General features: G+C 39.2%; 1 protein-coding gene across 1 annotated transcript in view; it reads right to left on the reverse strand.

The window, feature by feature from the left end:
* LOC108967412 (putative uncharacterized protein DDB_G0271606) overlaps nucleotides 1-16,130 on the reverse strand; it is a 66,185-nt gene extending 50,055 nt beyond the window's left edge. Inside the window, exons 1-2 of the mRNA XM_018930800.1 lie at nucleotides 16,060-16,130; nucleotides 6,149-7,485 (exon numbers count right to left, since the gene is read on the reverse strand). Coding sequence (XP_018786345.1) covers nucleotides 6,149-6,905 — 757 coding nt within the window. The 5' untranslated portion in view covers nucleotides 6,906-7,485; nucleotides 16,060-16,130. The remainder of the gene's footprint in view (nucleotides 1-6,148; nucleotides 7,486-16,059) is intronic.
* Between the last annotated feature and the right edge of the window lie 3,900 nt (nucleotides 16,131-20,030).

Consider the following 20,030-nt stretch of genomic DNA (forward strand, 5'->3'; position numbering starts at 1 on the left):
TATAATACTCTCTTTAGCAACTTTGTTGCGAGAGTATAAAAATATAGTTGAAGATTAAACTTGACTAAATGACGAGTTGCCGGGCACCAAGGATTCGTATTCTAAGTTCAGACGTTGTATAATAAGCACCGAATACGGTGAACGCAGTGGGAGCTCAAAAGAGGTTGTTGCCGACTGAAACGACCAAAAAAAGTCTACAAAATAATTTTAGATGCCCGTAAAGGGAAGTTGTTCGAGATAGCTCTACTCTTAACATATCAACTGAGAAAGCCCTGTGCAAATTGGGTGAAGCGCTAGCTCACTTTTGACCAAAAACCAACGACAAATTGATGATTCGAGCAGTGTTTGTAGATATTCAAGCGTAATAAACCGGAGCTTTTGCGTCGCTTTGTGACAATGCATGCAACAAGGCTCCATCATTTCACTACGAAGTCCAATCGACAGTCGTCCGAGAGGGCTGCACACGATGAACCCGCTCCAAAGCGTGGAAAAACACGACAGTCGGCTGGCAAGGTTATGATGGAGTGCGTAATTTTTCTGTTGACTAAGTTGAAAAGGCAGGAGCATCAACAGCGACTAATACATAGCGGTATTGGACCATTTAAAGGACGGAATCGCCAAAAACCGGTCACATTTCAATAAAACCAACCAAAGACCGTCTCAAAAGTCGGTGAAAAGCTGCCAGAAATCCATTAATTGAGCTTCGAATTGTTTCCGCCTCCATCGTATTCTCCAGATCTGACCCACAGCAACTAGCTGTTCCCAATTCTCAAAAAAAATGCTCTGGGAAAACATTTTCGTCGAATGAAGGCCTATTTTTATATGAAGGGCAAATCGTACTCCAAAAATGGTTTTGAAAACTTGGAAGGTCGCTATAATCAATTTACCGCCCTTCAAGGGAACTGTGTTGAATAAAAAAAAATTAAAATTTTATTTTAACATGGTAGGCCGGGTACTTTCCAATTGACCTATCACATATACATACGTACATATTTATATGTGTGCGTAAGTACTTAGCCTAATTATGGTTTTTGTTTATAAAAAAAAATTAACAAAAAGTATATATTTATTTTTGGCCAATATTATGCACATGTGTCTAAAAAAATCGCTTTATGAGAATTTAAAAAATCAAAATTGACAAAAAGTTCAAATTTACTCAATATTTTGTTGGTTTTGGCCTACCAAATTCATTTGATTCTGATTGAAATGGGCGTTTAAGTTTTAGAAGGCTGTCACTCAAAACCTATTGGAGTTACAGTTTTAAAATATTAGTGTAATATTTTTAACGGTAAAATCTATCGGAATGAGAGAAAAAATTTGGTTTTTCTTTATTTCAGACTAGGCTTAAAAACACCTAGAAAAAGTTGTTATAACCAAGTTTTTTGTGAATCGTTGCAAAACGAAGCCCCAAGGCATATTTCCCAACTAAAACTGTGTTGGATATAAAGCGAGTCAGTCAATAACAGCTATTGTTTTATATTTATTTTATTATACAATTTATTTTTGCTTAAGTGGGAGACATCATGCTTTCATGAACATAGTACGTAAATAGTTCTGTAGACAAACGTTTATGTGTATTAAAATAAGAAAAAGAAAAAATTAGGAAGATAAAAAGGTTTAAGTGAGGCTTTGTGTATTATCTTGCTGAAATGTACAATTTTGTCAGGAAGTCTCAAGGAAAATATAAACAAAAGTAAATAACGAAATGGGATATTTTCACAAATTTTTATTTGCCTTTGTTAGAAAAGGAAGAGCTTTAGCCAGTGCCATATTTTGCCTGCTGAACATGCTTCAAATAAACATTACACTCAACTTTGAAACAAAAGCCCAATCAAATAAGAGAGATGTCAACTTCTACAACATAATACCGAGTTTTAATGTATTCGAAAAGTATTTTGGCAGCAGCGTTGCCCAAAACAGGAAAGCCGAATATGAATATGTGTGCACACACATACACATGTGCACTCCTAACCCATTCAGAGTGAAATGCTAAACGAAAAAATGCTGCTGAGCCTTAAATTGAATTGATATTAGAGCAAAAAAAAATGTTGCCAAACAGTTGAAAGTCATGTGATGACAACAACAATGCAACTCGACGTCACAAAGCGCGTCCTTAATTCTTAACTTTGGCTACTTGTACACGAGCAAGCACGAGCACATACGGTTCGGCACGGTATTGACATGAGCCGACACTGTGGCGCTCAAGTGTGAGGTAGCATACACAAGATGGGCGAGGCAGGGTGGAGCGGCGCACAAGTGAGAGAATATTGTTCATGTCCATACAAAGGCTGACAGTCAGCAGTGAGGACACTATTAGCAGCCAGCCGAAGCACAAACAAATGATAAAAATAGACAGACAGAAGGATGGGCGAACGGACGGACTTATGGTTAAATCGGCTGCAGGGCATTTCATACGCTACACACATGCACACTCATATGTTAGTAGTAATATGGATATGTATGTGCATATGTGAGTATGTGTGTGTGTGTGTGTGTGTGGCTACGCAAATATTAGTGGCGACGTTTGGCCGTTGGACGTGCTTTGTTTCAGAATGTGCACAGATGACTGCATTGTTCGCCTGACAACAGTTGCACCACCAATAACAACGAACTCTATCATAAAGTTAGAAAAATTGTTGCACACACACATGCACGTATACATATGAAAATTGTTTTATAGAAATAGAGAATTCGTTGTTTAAACTACGCCTGTGTTTGCCTTCAACAATAATGGCAACACAATGCCAGTCCAAAGCCGAAGCCCGACGACACATAGTGAGTGGTACCATGTTCTACAGCCAACCGACTAGCGAGCTCCGTTTTTACATCAATTGTTTTGTGGTAACGAGTCCACATGTGCAAGAAATCATGAAATAATAGTGATAAGGCACAAAGCGGTGGCCGGTTTGGACCGAGCTCTCCTCCCAACTTAATGAAGGATCCATAATCACTGTTATATTGAATGAAATATGACAGAGACATGATATATCTACTCAATTAAGTACGAATTACAGGGTTTGTCCGGAAAATAATAGGACTGATTTTCTTCCGCCGCGACAATACTTCGAAGCGTGCGCGCACCGACTGGATTCGGTAGAGGGCGTTCCTAGCTAACTAACGAGCGGCTGGTCAGTTGTCTCCGACCACCAGGAGAGTCAGGACAAACATTTTTGCGCGACGTGTTACTGTGAGTGGTGCAAGCCGAACATACAGCAGAGTTACCCGATTAAAGTCTGTGTAAAACTCAGTAAATCTGCGACAGAGACATGTGATATGATCAAGCAGGCTTACATTAAAGTGGTGTGTTTCGGTGACACCAGGCCTTTTTGGAGGGCCGAGAAGAAGTCACTGATGACCTCGACCAAAAAATGGAAAAATTAGCAAATCCAAAGTGAAAACAAAGCTGATTGTCTTTTTTGACATCAAAGGCATCGTTCACCATGAATTTTGTTCCTACTGGACAAACCGTCAACACCGAGTTTTACTTGGAAGTCCTAAAGAAACACAGACGAAGCGTCAATCGGTTCCGACCAGACATCGCAGCCGATTGGAAGTTGGACCACGACAATGCCCCGGCTCACATCGCTTTTCTTGTTCCTTGGCTGAAAAGACCCATGAAAGGCAAGCATTTTGAGACGACAGAGGGGGTCCAAGGTGCTCTCACGGCTATTCCGGATAACGCCTTCAGTGACGCCTCCAATGCTTGGAAATCGGGCAGGCAGCGCTGCATCGACGTAGCAGGTAATATAATTTTATAAATTATTTTATAGATCAGTTCGAATTAGTTCTATTCAACTACATATTATACATTTGGAGTCGTGCAAGCACTATCATCAAAACAGATGTTCAGCCGGTGCATTATGCGATGACCGAACAACAAGGCCTTAGCTTTAGCCTTATACTACAAGGTCTGCCGTCAAATCCACATATTTCTGAATTACTCCACAGATATGTAGGTAGCATTTCAGGATTATGCTTAGGCAAGCGTGCTATTACGCATATGTGTGTGGAGTTCGTGGATGAAATCATAAACCGCAGCGCGTTGGATGCCAACACTTTTTATTGTGGCGATTACATTGTAATGCGAATTTTATTGAATTTCTGCTCACAGGAAAATGACAGCAATGTGACAAACCATTTGCCATCGTCTCTTTTCGCTGACAATAGAAGCTTGGGACGATAAACTGCGGAAACAGCGACCGCAAGAAGACCAAAGAAAAGAGAAGATAAAAGGAGTCACGGGCGTATGTATGCGCCCCCGCTTATAGCGAGCGAAGTGCGGGAGGACGCGTTGCTGCTTCCGCTGTGCCGCATTGCCAGACGAGCAAGATTTTTCAATTGTCGAAAGTGTCAGAAATTCCGTGCTCAAATCTTCCCGGCGGAGAGCAGCGCATTTTGCGTAATTTAATTTAACCAACGCCATTTCAGCGACTTATGCTTTGGAAGAGATGTGCTGCAATTTTTGCCGGTACATTTTGCTCAAGCCATTTACATGGACTTTATTCGAATTTCTCTAAGTTTTATGTAATTTTAAGAAATTGTGTGGATGTTCTTGTCTCCGCTTCTCTACATTGTGTCAGTCTAAATTAAATTGGAAACCAGTCACGTCGCTACAATGAATTTGGAATTGAATATATCGTGCGCTTCGGGCCACGAGGAGGAGTGCAAGGAATAAAATGTCTTGCCCAAAGTTCCCTTTTACTTCTCTGCATTCGTTTTTGTCTGCTCTTCTACTTTCTTTTATTTTCGAGAGCATTCTTTTTCGACGATTTTTATTTTCGTGTTCAATTAGTTGATTTTGTTGTGTTGTTGTTACGCAATCGGGTGCAATTAAAGCGTAATCAATTGTCCGAACGCAATCAATGGACGCTTCCAAGGCCTGGCTATACTCTTGTATATTTGTATGTCTATTCGATTGTAATCACTGGTAGTATTAAGATCGTAGATTACGTTTAGCTGTGCTAAACTGCTGTAATCTGGCCGAAAACTACTCGATCGTAAGCTCATACACGAACGAAGCTACATACATAGAAATTCACGAGCATTACATAATTACTCGTAAGTCACGTTTCGTGTGCAGACTATAAAAAGTAAAATCAAGAGTACCGAGAAGAAATATTTCGTGACGTTTGGAATTGAAATTCAATCAACTTGCGACGTTTTAGTAAATTTAAAAATGTTGTATGCCCATTTGAAAGTCGGTATTAAGAGAACACTTAGTAATATAGTTTACTCTGAGACGTGTTGCTCGATATTTTCCAATAATACTTTGTACATGGAGTACCGCAAGCGGCACGCTGTTAAATGAATATTCTCGGAAAGATCCAATAATAAATGGATAATGTTCGAACGAATAGAAAACGCTAGCACGAAGTGAAGAAAATATAGCAGCCGAAGCTGGGAGTGTTCACGAAGACCATGGAGTCGTTTCGAAGCCGTTCGCTGCAACTCAAGACTGATGTGTCTCGATTCGCTCTATGGGCTCGTAAAAAGTTCCAACAAGATCCGACTTTTTCGAACCAAATTTTATTCATTGTCAGAAATGGGTATGCAAACAAGCGAAATTACCGCATTTGGGACGACGCAATCTGAATAGATTAAATAGCTGCCATTTCTCCAGAAAAAACCACGGTTTGGTGTTGACAGATGTCTGAAATTAAAGCTCGTGAACTCGGCGAAATTTGACTCAACGGGTGGACCATCTGAAACTTTGCCGCGGCTAACACTTGAAAGAGATAATCCTCAAAACACAAATACCAAAGAATGAAAGCACAATGATAATAATTCCCATTAAATTAAAAATTAAATTTGAAGCTGCTGTCTTCTTTCTTTAAAAAAAGTAGGGAAACTCAAAATGGATCACTCTTTAAAAACAAGGATCACATGAAAGTCCTTGGAACTAACACAATTAATTATTTGAATACCCCACCTCTTTGATAACTTTTGTGCAGATTTTTTTGCTCGAATTAATTAAGATTTAATAAAATGCAAATTAATGGCTATTGAGTTGCCATATTGTCGAGTAATTGTAATTAATGACTTGAGCTGACCCCATTTCGCACAGACATATTTACATGTGTATGAGCTATTCAACTGATTTTCGGGCATTATTTGGTTATTTCACAGGAATTTGTGTAATTGAACTCACCATTAGCATTGGCAGCCGCCTCCTTGCCAGCCGCAGCTGGATTACAATGCAAGATATCCGATAGGGATAGTGACGAAGCGATCAATTGACGTTTCTCCTCAAAATTCAAATAGTCCATGGAGTTGCTGCGCTGCGGCGTAACGGTAATCGTTACAGACTTCTGCATTTTGGCAACCACACACAACTGCTGCTGCGGATCCAACTCATCGACATCGTCCTCAGCAACCACACCACCGCCGCCATCCACCACCAACTGTGAGTTTGGCATGTTGGCCAGATCCTGTGCTTGGTAGTGATTTAGAAACTGGAATGGTGAAGCATTCGTCTTGTGGCCCTCCAATATGGGCGCGCTCATGCTGCCGCCGCCACCACCGCCAACGCCCGTGCCGTTGCCCGCCGCGATGGCTGCGGAATACGAGGGTGGCGATGTCACATTTATGGCTGGCGAGTTGCCCGTGGCCGCCGACAGCTGATAGCCGTTCTCATTGTTGATGGCCGCGACCAGTGTGGCCAAGTTGTTGCGACTGTTGGTGGCGTTGGGCGGCTGGTGCTGGTGCTGGTGCTGATGCTGTTGTGAGACGCTTGGCGGCGATTGTGACAGCTGCTGTTGCTGCTGCTGGAATTTGTGTTGCTGTTGCAATTGCTGCAGCAGCTGTTGCTGATGCTGATGGTGCGGCAGGTATTGCAGCTGCGGCGATTGCGGCGGCGGCGGATACGCCGACTGTGACGAGTTCAACTTATTGCTGCGCATCGACATAGCGGCGATTGTGTTGTTTTGTATCGCCGTACCACTGCTGTGTTGATAATAAGTTGATTCTTAGCACTTTTAAATTGTTATTATTTTTTTACACTTTCAAACTAATTATTGTTGTACAGGTCATTTATGGGGCGTTTCAGCGGCGTAGCCATACCCATAAGTACGCGACTTGCGACTTTCAATTTATATTGCACTTTGTGTTTCCTTATTGAATTATTCACGAGGTTTCTTTACTTCGCTTTTGATTGCTCACTGAACGCATTCGTGACACGCGATGACCGTATTTCTCCCACGCGCACTCACACAAGAACTCAGTGGAATTTTCTTCCTGTTCCGCAGGGTGTTATTTATTTACGAAGCACTGGGGATGAGGGAAGCCTTGAGAGAAGCGCATCAATATTTATCGGCTCCTTCATCACCTTGAGTGCTGTGACACTTTTTAATTGATAGTAAACACATGTAAACACTTTTATGGCCACTTTGCACGATATCTCGATTTATCACTCACTTTATTGATGGCTTCTTCACAGTTACACAGTTACACACACACGCTGGCTTGCTCCTTATGTCATGACGCTAACTGAGAGGGAACGAGGAAATTATGTTACTTTTGTTTTCATTCGTGAAATTCTCATAATTTGCGGTTGATTATTCTAAATTTCGGCGTACCTCACAAGTTTCACTTGAATACTAATTCTTAATTATACTTTATATTAATACTGACCAAATATGGCATTGAGGTTAGCTGCTCTTAACAAGGACTCTTATGAGTCTAGCAATTATCAATTATATCTTTATATATAAAAATTACGTGTCACGTTGTTTGTCCGCGATGGAGTCCTAAACTACTGAACCGATTTTAGTAAGATTTAGCACACTGTGCCCAGTTCGAACCAACTTAGAAGATAGGATAGTCAAAACAATTCTAGTTTAATATATAACCCAAATTAAATGGCCACAACAGTAACCAAAGCAAGTAATTGTTTAAAGAATTATGCAATCAAAATTGCCCTTTTTCCTTTTCACTCACGGCAAGACTAAATTGCTGTGTTCGCCCAAGTTTTTCAAGTGTCATCATACAAAACGCTTTCAATTTTAGAAAAATTAACTGAAATCTCTTGATGCGTCCTTCAATGTGCGCTCGCCAGGAATTTGCACAAAGAAACCAAAACAACCCCTAAAGTTTGAGGCTCGACTTTCTAAACAACCATAACTCTCCTCTTAATCAACGCTTTTGGCTGGCAAAGTATATACGTACATATGTATGTATATACTATATGTATATGCACTCCAGACATGTCTTCACATTGTTGGCTGTTTCGTTTTGCGGTTGCATTCAAAAAACTCAATTTAGGGAATGAGTAATTTTCATAGAAAGAATTAAAAATGTGGCGTACGAGGTTCGCACTTGATGGCAAAAGCACGCTCGGCGGCTGTGGTGACAATATGCCTAATCATCTTGAACAATGGAAATGTCGCTCCTGCCCTCAAGTTGAAGAAGTTGCATTTAGAAACATAGGAAATGGATCGTTTTTAAATCTTCAAAGACTCTGTATTATTTTACCCATACACAAATAAAGTGGATTTTAAAATTTTATGAGAAGACATCAAAATCCTTCATTTTGTATGCCGCAAAGTTTCTCGCCACTGTAAAAGCACAAGGGAATAGTTAAGGATATAGGTTATTTAATGGAGCAGTTTTCTATGCACATGAGCATATTATTTTTCGGAGAATCCGCAAACTTGAACCTTTAAAAAAATTCAAGCATTAAAATTTCAGGAATCGTCCTGTACTCAGATCACGTTGCAGCATTATTTGAGGCAGCCATGTAAACTAGAGGCCAGACCATGTGCAAGTCAAAGGTTGCAGACGCACAAAATGGCTGCAGACCCGATTTACACACATACCTAGGTAAATGTGTAGATAACTTCGCCAGTTAACGGGCGCCTGCCATAAAGCTCTTGGTAATTTTAAGAACAATTTGAGAGTCTAATGAGCTTTATTGGTAGATGCGTGAAGCGCAGTCAACAGCCCAGCTGCCAATGGCGTTGAATGTGGCAATTCTAAGAATAAAAATGTTTATGGTCATGTAATGCGTTCGATGACGGGCCTACGCACTGCGATCTCGGTAATGACAGGGTTGTGCTGATACGCAACTATGGAGAACAATCAAATATAAACAAGCTGTGGAATCAATCCAAAAAGAATTTCAGAGAAGTTTATTGGCCGAAAATCCAATCGAAAAGTAGAAGCAAATTCTTATAGGAATTTTAACTCAACTCGCTCAATTGAAAGCTTGTGTTTACAGCTTATGCAAGAACTGAAGCCGTTCAACCTTCCCAAACGACATCGCTTCGCCTTATACGTTTTTGAAATGTTTCAAGATCCGACTCACTAGGGCACAAATTTCATTCTACGATTAGGCCCATTACTGGCTCAATGGGTAAGTAAACAGGCGAAATTTGCGCATTTGTGACGAAGACCAGCCTGAGGAGATTTAAGAGCTACCATTTCATCCATCTGAGAAGTAGCCGCGACCAACATTTGAAAGAGATAATCTTCAAAAAATAAATGTCAAAGAATGTTCTTTGAAGTTTCTGTGTTTTTTCTTTTTCCCTACCTCAAAATGGATCACCCTTTATATTTCTTTCAAATTCCATACCATACCGAGATTCATTTCATCGGCAATTAAGAAACCAAGTGCAGTAGTCGAGTATTTATCGGAACACATGTTGCAACGAATGGATTAAAAATCATAGTACCGTAATTAGGTGCAAAAAAGTAGAGTAGCAGAGTTGATGCACGTAAAAAGGGAGAACGAGGTTAATAGTTGGGAGAAGTCGGGCTTAAGGGCTATGGCTCACTTAAATCAGTCACGGCACAAATTAGTCAGACAACAACAGCACATACATACAGGCATACGCGTGCAGTAGCTGTGGCTGTAATTAAGTAAAAGCACGAAAGTAACAACGAAACAAATAGAGCAAACGCAGTAAAAGCATCAAAGAAAGTCAAGCAGAATACAAAAGAGCACAACGGCAGCTATTTGCAGTAATGCGACACTTCTGCTGCAAGCGCGCGACCGGAAGGCCTTAGGCACACAGAATTATAGATAACTCATAAATTTTTTGTTTCAATTGATTAGCATTGTGAAATAATGATCATTATAATAACGTCACTCTCAGAGACAGAGGATCGAAATTTCTTCGATTATAAATTTTTTTGATTATAATTTTTTTCGAAACCTGTCAAATCTGCAGATATTAACATTATAGTTAGGAATATGTTCCAGATATGTTCTTATTTTGGGTGATCTTTAAAAACGGAGATAAGAAAGAATCACAAGCATAATAATTCTAAAAATAAGTTTTAGATCGCCCCGCTGCGCGCTTGAGCTCATACAAAGCTTATGATTTGGCGGAACACGGCAACTGGCAGCCAGTCAAGCAGCGAAAAAACCAACTGCTGTCAACTACTGACACACTAAAATCATTAAACATTGCAAAAACAACGGCGCAGATAACAGCTGACTGGCAAGTAGGCAGACACGGCACGTAATTGTATCGCGCACCTAAGTACAGAACAAAAATAAACTGTATCTGCAAGCACAACAAAGTGCGAATGCGAAGAATGGGAGAATGAAATATAAAAAAATTTTGCACGAGCAAAACAGTGGCACGAAATAAGCGCAGAAAGAAAATAAAACCACAAAACCGCAAGCAGCCAGCCAAGAGGTGTTCGATGCTCGAAAAGAGCAGCAAAAGCAACCAAGCAGCGAAGTGTAGTAGCCATGGAAGTAGAAGTGCGGCGGCGCTGACGATGGCGTTGGCCCAGCGGTACTTGCAAGAAAATTTCAGTTCAACGAACTCATAGTTCCATAGTTTACCGACTTTTAAACACCCCAACTGTGAGTGTTCTACTTATTATTATTGTTATTATGCTCTGCAGTTGTTGTTGCTGCTGTTTATGCTTTTACTTTGCTTTCGACGAGTTTTCTTCAGCCGATTGAATACCTTTCGCTTGGCTGTGTCGTGTTTTACAGTAACGTCATTCAAAAATTCAAACGCAGATTTGCACTAATTTTGAGCACTTCTGCTATGTTCTCGTCAAGTTATGAGAACTGTTCCAGTCTTCGCTCGCATAACTGCAGTGGTTCATGTGGAGGTGACACAACACTTTGCTCTTATAACGTCGCCATGAGCGTCAAGCAACCAAAAATAGTTTTAAAAATTCACATTTTATTTAATTTGTGAACAAATGGTATAAAAAAAATGACCAGGTGACATTTGATTAGTATCAGATGTCATAAGCCGACGAGTGTTGTGTGGGAGCGTCTACACTTCGTCAGTGGGCAAGTTGGTGGGCGTAATGACCGCTAATGCGATTTGGCGAAACTCAAGAATTTCGCCTTGCAAATTCCCGCACACAATCATCGGTAGGTATATAAATGCATACATATACATACATATATGTACATGAGCAGGTGTATATTCAATTTCAAAAGCAACAATGGGAATATAAGTAGAAATTATTGCAAATAATATGCCATTTCTTTGTGCATTTGGACAATATATCTTTAATTCTTATGAAATCGTAAGTAATTAGTTATTCATAAAGCATTTATTAGAAGTCGAGCTGCGTTTAATAAGAATTTCCGTGTTTATTCCAGCATTTTTATACTAAATTTGAGACAAAACTTATAATTTCTGCGAAAGCAGTTAAATTTAAGATATTGCGAAAATTTAAATGCTGGCGACTCATCCGAGCTCTCTATCAACTTCGGCTTCAGACTTCCTGACTATTGCAGTGTTTTCCAAACCGAGAATGCAGCCATTATGGTAGCAATGGATTTACTGCCCCGGAGTACCGCCACACTCAGAGAAGTGATCGTCCACTCAGATAGCAGAGCGGCGATACGAGCCTTGAAGCCACTTAACAGTGCGTTCAGAGCTGTCAAGGGGTGCCTAAACTCTCCCTCCTCTTGTGTTCTACTACTAGACAGCTGGGCTTAGCCAGCGTTGGCCCAGCATCGGTATATGCGTTGTTCCAAAAGCCTTTTGGCCCTAGATTGATCGAAAGACATCTATTTATCTGTTGTTTTTGTTGTTTTAGCAGTCTCCGTTAGAATGGTAAGGATTAGCTAAATTGTCGTCGACGTCATCTAACGGAAGGTCCAAGAAACGTGCGTTTTCGACGGGGTCGACGTAGCTGAGGAATGACCTCTTGATGTACTAGGAGGCGGTTCCGCTCGAAGCAGGTGACTGCAGTGATGATTTCTGTGAAAGCATATCAGCATGAACTGGCTGACTGTTTTTTAGATGCGATTCCAACAACAACCGGTTAACCGGAATTGACCCGGATTTTATCCGGCCAGGGGCTATTATTTCGATGATCTAACCCCTTTTAAATCGGTAATCGGTAATTCTTAGATGTAGTGAAGTCTTTGTCCGCAGTTAGACTAGCCTCTCCCTAGTTGTGGGGCTTTTAACAGGCATTTGCCCTATTGGTGTCCAAGCAGTACGGCTGGCAATGTTGTTGTTGTTGTTGTAACGGCAGAATTCTGCCGAGTTGACAGTGCTTGGCCGGATAAAAATCCGGGGCCGTTCCGTTTTCGTAGACCCGACTGTCGTGGGAACGGTACGGCTGGTAATCCTACCAGTCGCCATCTGTAGAAACTGTATGGATGCGGAGGACACAACTCCTTCTTGACTGTGCCGCGCTTAGGAGATAAATACTAAATACTTAGGAAGGCATACCTTCAGACATCCCACCGAACTGGCGGAAATGGAAATTAGTGCCTGTGAAATTCTCTATTGGCTGCTAAGCGTTTTTCTAATTTACAAGCTCGAACTGGAGTTCTTCTTTTCTATGACTTCACAAAGGACTACATATAAAAGTCCACGTGTGATCTTATCAGCCATCTAACCTATTCTCCGATTTATATTTGAATTTAGGTGTCGCAAGAAAAAAATAAACAATTGCCCTTCAAACAAGCTAATAAAAAATATTTTTCCATATGGAAGTTATTGCGAATCGTTTGAAACACCACAATCACCGCTCAAATGAGCTGTCTGTAAAGAATTCGCAGCATTTCAACGCACACCGGAACATGTCTATGAGGCCAGGATACAAAGTACAAAGTGCAAACGCAAAATCACAATAAACTTAAATAAGTCAGAGGAATTTTCAAAATTGATATTTCAACATTCGTTTGTGTGGCATGCCACATATTGTAAATATGCGAGCTGGTGCAACAAAAACACATAGCGAAGGCAACAAAGGCAACGACAACGACCTAACGTATCAATGAGAAAATACTGGAATGGCGAACGCATAAAATATGCAACGACGAAGGCAAAAGGCAGAAGGACGCGCACGGAATAGCAATGTCCACAGAAAAGGCGAATGAACAGCCGCGCCACGAAGAGCGACAGCAGACAATGTGCAGATGGAGCCGGCGCAGATGGGGGACGTGGACAACGCGATGACATTCCCAAACACAACACGGCCTGCAAACACAAGCATTACGGGCATTGGTTGGAGGGCAAATTTTTGATAAAGGAAAAAAGATTGCGATTTGCGCTCAAGCTGCTATAGACACACATCGAACTGATGTTGTGGAGTGGGAGTGGCATTGAAGCAATACTCCAAAGTACAATGACACAGACACAACAAAACAGCAACAACACTAATAAAAAATTAAGCACAATTGCAACGCATTCCCACTGCGAATACACACACATTGGTATTTTATGCGTGTATGTATGTGTGCAGTAAGTAAAGCAAGTAAATTGTAGCTGGGTATAGCGAAGCCAGCATGTGGATCCACGCTTCTGCGTACATCTGTGCGACGAGCAGCGGTTCGATATTCCACGCCAAGTTTGCATCCCCCAGCATCAGCAGAGCAAAGCTGTGAAGAAATGCTCATGTTTATGTACAATAGTTGGGGATATTTTAATAATAAATTTTTCAATTGCACGTCGCCCGTGCCAAGGGTTGCCGTTGGACTGAATTGGAATTTACTTTAAAGGAGACGGCCGAAATGAAACGGGTGTAAGTCCGCGATATACAGTTGTTTATGTATGGATATGTGCGGCTTTATTGTCTAGACTTGAGAAGTGAAATGTAGAATAGTGAATATAAAGGGCAAAAAGTCAATAGCGGCAAAATATAAAATTAAATGCTCAACGAATTGAAACATAGTTGCCAGATAAGCATAAGCATTTTTAAGTTTTGGACTTTAGAGTATTTATTTGTTTTTTTGTTTTTAAAGCAGCTTCTGAAACTGCTGATACTGCTGTATTATATAATTGTGAGAATATTATGTATAAATAATTTTTAAATCACATATATGTACATAAAAAGATTGAGACAAAAAAGCACCCAGGAATTGTAATTAAATTTCTCGGGTAAATGATATTTGGAAAAAATGTATTTCGCTAAGTTGGTAGGACTGTCCTTAATTACTATAGTTTACAGCAGCTCCTTAAGTCGGTAGTGAGTTGCGAATTTTACAATAAATTTGTCTCAAATCATCCAAAATTTGTAAAGCCAAAAGATGCAACCACGATCAACCATAGTATTAAACAGATTTAGCTTCATGTGATTTTTTCTTGTTCCCCAATCTGAAACTGCACCTCCGTGGAATCCGTTTTCAGTCGATCGAAGGGATAAAACAAAATTCGCTGAAGGAGATGAAAGCCATTCCAAAAAGTACTTATGAGAAGCGTTTCGAGGATTGGGATAATCGTTGGCGTAAGTCTATTACGTCTAATCCCTATCAGACCTTTGAAGGCATTTATGAATAATTAAATTAAATTAAATTTTGCGTTTTATTTACAATTTGGAATTTTTTAGACGATTTTTTCATTTACTACGTTTAAAAAATTTTTGGACTTAAATTTTGTTTGTCACATTTAATTTTTGCAAATATGTTCATATCACAAATTTACAGGAATTCCCTTTTTAATGGTCAGAGTACATAATTGGAAATTGTCTTTCTTTACACCGTTTTTCTGGAACAAATATACCGTGTTGAAAAAAAAAATTTAAAGTAGTTAATTTCATACACATATTGTTATAAAGTTTGTTAATATGTGTTATCGGCGGTTGAGATAAGACAAGCAGGTGTAAAGATAGGTACATAAACAAGATAAGATTGGGCACGGTAAAAACTAACATTTTGCACTTTAGGTAACTGTTAACCATTCTTAGTATTCAATTTTATATTTTCTAAAAAGGTAAAGAACTTTAAGGAAAAATGAGTATATTAGTGACATAATTTAGCATCAAACGATAATCAACAACTTGCATAAACTCGTTAGAGGAATATTTTACAGAAAATGTTATCACAAATTAACAATTTTTTTAAGTGAGGGCAAAAAATGTATCAAATAACCGACTACATGAAATTTGCTTGATTGGGCGTATGAAAAACTAGTGTGTAAAAAACTTAATGCAAGAAATGCAGAGCATGGTTTTTGTTTCAAAAATGGTATCATATCACGATTTATTATTTAATTTCTCATTTCATTATATCAGCAGACACCTGTCTCAACTAGCAGACATGTAGATACACAAACAAACTGCGAATAGAAAATTTAGTATACAAAATGTTAGGTTCTTGAATTTCACTTTTTTTATGTGATATTAGTTTAGAGAACTGAATTCAAAAATTTACGCGTATTTCTGTGTGATCGCCGGCTTGTTGAATGCACTTTTTGGCCAGACGGAAAAGCAAAACTATTCAAAATGCAGACATAAGCGCCATTAAATGCACAACACGGCTGTGCAAAGCAATAAAAAAAACGCAATGGCGGCGAATGGAAATTACTACACAACAGTGCAACAACTGAACAAACACATTTTACTTATGATTTCTGGTTACAACAATATTTGTTTCTCCACTTGCACTTCTGCTTATCGGAGTTTTGCTTTCCCACTGTTTACTGGGTTGTATGTATTTATTATTTATTTTCTGCTTTTCCATTCACTTTTCGGTTTAGGGCCTGAAAGGCAATAACGACAAGTCCAGCATGCAGGCAGGCAGGCAGGCAGACAGGCCGTTTGAACTGTCTGTCCAGCTGTGTGACCACCCGTTTGTTAATAGCATTTCGTTTGCTGGGGCTGCCTTGTTGGTTGAAGTGGTCGAACCGGTTTTTATGCTTTTTGCACTTCACACTTGCATTCGTATAGAATTGTAGTGGTATTAACGATAAGTGGTGGAAACAGCGAAAACGAAATTAATGAAAAGCTGTATACACAAATGAATTCCAGACTTATTGGCAGTATTACTATTTTCAAAATGATCGCACTTAATAATTGTTTCAACTTTCATTGTTCACTTTTAACAAAATAATAATTAAGGTAGAGAAAAATGCAATTGTAATTGCAACTTGTTTCACAATTCGATTTGTTGGCTGGGTAATTCCAGCAGACGCATATGCATTTCAACACTTGCATGTGTGCGTATGCTATGTTTCATGTTTGCCAACTTGCAACTCACACTTCAAAACAAAATTAGCAACAATACTTTTTATTCTCATAATTGCGCTTTTTTTCTTTCTTCATTTCCTCTTTCGTTTGCAAATCTCAAAAAAATAATTTATTTTAAATCTTGTGTTTAGCATTTGTTTTGCTTTTGCAAATCAGAAAACTTTTAACTTTCGGAAGCATACACATTTTTGTACACTTTCAATATGTCGGATTTAATAATTTTCGGATATATTTCACCAACACTCACATACCAGCAGACATTGATGTATAGCGCCACAAGCAGACACCTTCTTATTTAATTTATTGTTTATCGCAACTAAAAGTCCTCACACACAAACTATTAAAATAGCTGAATAGATAAAATAACAACCGGCAAATCGGCTACTTCATTGTATTTTCCGCCCGAATGTCACAATGTATTAAAAAAAAAATAGCGCAAAATATTCACAGACAATATTCATGCACGACGATTCAAAATCAACTAAACATTTTTGTTGTTTTCGTCGCTGCAAACGAAATGCCTAGTGCAACCGTGCGTTGTGGATTGTAAGCAGCATTGCCAGCCGTCAAAGGTTTAGTGCGACTCTTTTGTCGCATGCGAGAAATCACATGGCTAGTCAAAGTGTGATTAATGTTTAGTTTGGGGGAACTGTTGGACACAGGGTGTTAAGTTTAGTCTTGATTTAATTGTAAGTTTAAAACAAACCTTAAATTTTATTATTATTTATTATAATTGAAATTACAATAAATTCGAAAAAAAACTCTAGCAACTAGGGATTTCGTATGATAGTAAGAATTATTTGTATTTTAATATTGTCTCAGAAAAATCAGTAAAGGAATACTAAATAATTTCATACAATAACAAACAGATGTGAAAGAAAATCGTAACCGTATTAAAAAAATACAGTGTGAACTATTCCAGTACCGGAGACCTTTGAAGAGCCCTCGATTCATTTACGCTCTCTAACGGCTTGGTCTGTTAAAACCCCCCCAACCAGAAAAAGGTTAGCCTTACTGGGGGTCAAGAGATCACAAGATCTCTTGCGAATGAGCTGGGGCTAAAAGACTTTTGCGACAGCACATGCGTCTTTTCTTGCTAACTCATAAGCTTTACAATTTCCTGCGTTTGCTATATGTAATGGTTCCCATTTCAGTCAGAGGTTATTCACTCCTTGACCAACTCCTAATGAGTTCAAGACCAGTATCGCCGCTCTGCTGTCTGAGTGGATGGTTATTTCTCTGAAGGAGGCTGCTACCATACTGGTTGCAACCTCGTTTGGGGGAACAATGCGATAGGCAGGATGTCTGAAGCTGGAATTGATAGAGAGCTACTAAAAGCTTCCTACCTAGGGAACCCTAGATATTGCACTGTATTCTCCGTATATATTCTAGTAAATAAAACGAGATAGTTTTACTTCGGTTGATTTGTTCCGACGCTGAGATACAACTGCATCAATTTGTGCATGGCTCTCAGGGGCTTTCCTTTAACCACAAGTGCCATCGTCTACATAGGCAATCACCGGCAACCACGATGCTCAAGTTATTAACGACCAAGATCCATAGAAGAGGAGAATATTGGAGTATATTACTCATATTTCGTCGAGTTTTTACAGAATTTAGTAAGAACTCTAAGGAAAAAATAATGGAGTTATAAAGGAGAATATTTCTCTGTTCCATACACTCCACTAAGTTTTCTTAGGTTAAATAATAAAATGATATGAGTTTGATTTCACTAGATGTCTTTTTATTACCGATTCTTGCGCTGGCATTATATCTTTAGGCCCCAAAGCTTACCTATGCAGTATTGTGAGCCGAAATCGACATCTTTAGCGAGGTTAAGAAACCTTCACGGTTTGTTGAGGTCATCAACCCTTTATTTACCAATGAACACTTTGTTAACCTTTAGCGATGTCAACAACCTATTATTGACTATTGGTAAATTCAATGAGGTTTTTTTTTTACCTTCAATGACTCTTTTTTACTTTTAGCGAAGTCAAGAACATTTCCTGAGGTAATTAACCTTTTGCGAGGTTTTTTAAAAAATTAAAAGTTTTTTATACTATCTTTCGCACCTTTATAAACCGAATTCTAACCGTAAACTATATATGCACCACTTACATGTGAGAATGCATCGAATATGAATATGGACTCACCATCCATCAATCCATTCACTTGTGTATATAAAAATGCGCCTTCAAGCATGACACTGGAATCCTTGACCTGCCCGTATTTACACCATCAAAACCGTATACTCCTAATGCGCCAAAACCATCAGTTTAAATGTCATATTTAGCTGTCACAATTACATGTCACTTCTGACACGCTGATTAGATTAGGATCAACAACAAACTCAAGGCAATCGGGAAATAACTGAATGCAAAGGATGCAAGGCTGACTGTTGCATGCTGTGTGACTGTTATGTAGAAGCGTGCAAATAATTGAAATAAACATATCTGGGCAATTTTTATTAAAAAGTGTGATTGGTTTTGTAGTTTCCAATGTTTTATATATTTTTACTAAATTCTTTAAAGGGTACACAAGGTAATCAGTAAGCGAGGGCAAGGTGGTTTGCTTAAATTAACCCACAAATGGGATATTTGAACATAAAAATAACTTCTAATTTTTGCTCTCTGTTGTTCCAAAATCTTCCAATGAAGCAGAAAATATTTAAAGTTGCGTGAAATTGCGAAAATCTCCTGCTACGATCTCCCTACTAAGAATACTTACTTTCGCTTGCAAAATGCTTGCAAACTTGTGACTAGCAAATTACTGTAAATATTAATAACATTTCACGAATGCGTATGTGTGTGTGTGTGTGTGTGAGCGCAAAAAGTTAAAATGCTTTTTGTGGTACTTGACGCCTCATAATCGCTGTTGAAGCAAATAATAATAGTAACATAACCGCAGCCCCCCAACCACTTGGCGTTGAACTTGTGAAACACCTGTCTGGCCTTCGCCATCAATGGCCACTCAGACTTAACCCTGCGCCAATTATTTATGTAGGATGACGTGTATGTAGCAAAGCCATGAAAGTGTGTGTAAGTGTACGCACTAGTTATGAGTGTGTGTGTTGGTGTGTCGGCCAGTGTGTAGTCAACAACAGAATATTGCAAATAATTCCTTACAACTGAAATCCTTTCACGCCTTTCGCCACTTTAATTGCCACTTACACAAATTGTCGGTTAATTTGGAATCATAAAAGCCGCATGTGGTGGACACAAACGCACTTATAACCAGTAAGGAAGCGCCAAGTTCGAGTGAAACCGTAGGTTTTATACTCTTACTTGCAAGAATCAAAGTTCGAGAAATTCTTACAGGAAGATATGGGAATTGGGGTGGCATTGAGCCGATTTTATCTCATTTTGTCCATACGTCATACTATTAATATGCCACATACTAATAAAATGTTCTCGGAGATTCATTAAAGTGCCATCGCCAATCCTATGGAGTAAAGTCACCCGAATGTTATGTGTTTGCTATTTGGGGTTTAGGACGAGTTTGCGACCAATTTTATCCATTTTAGACACTATATATATGCCCTGTTATCAGCAAAAGACGGCCTGCCTCTCATTTTCATAGAGATAACTCACATGTTGGCCGATATCTGCGGTATAAAGCCAAATGTAAGT

Source organism: Bactrocera latifrons, unplaced genomic scaffold, assembly GCF_001853355.1.
Source record: "Bactrocera latifrons isolate USDA-ARS-PBARC rearing strain unplaced genomic scaffold, ASM185335v1 scaffold_188, whole genome shotgun sequence".
Classification (NCBI taxonomy): domain Eukaryota; kingdom Metazoa; phylum Arthropoda; class Insecta; order Diptera; family Tephritidae; genus Bactrocera; species Bactrocera latifrons.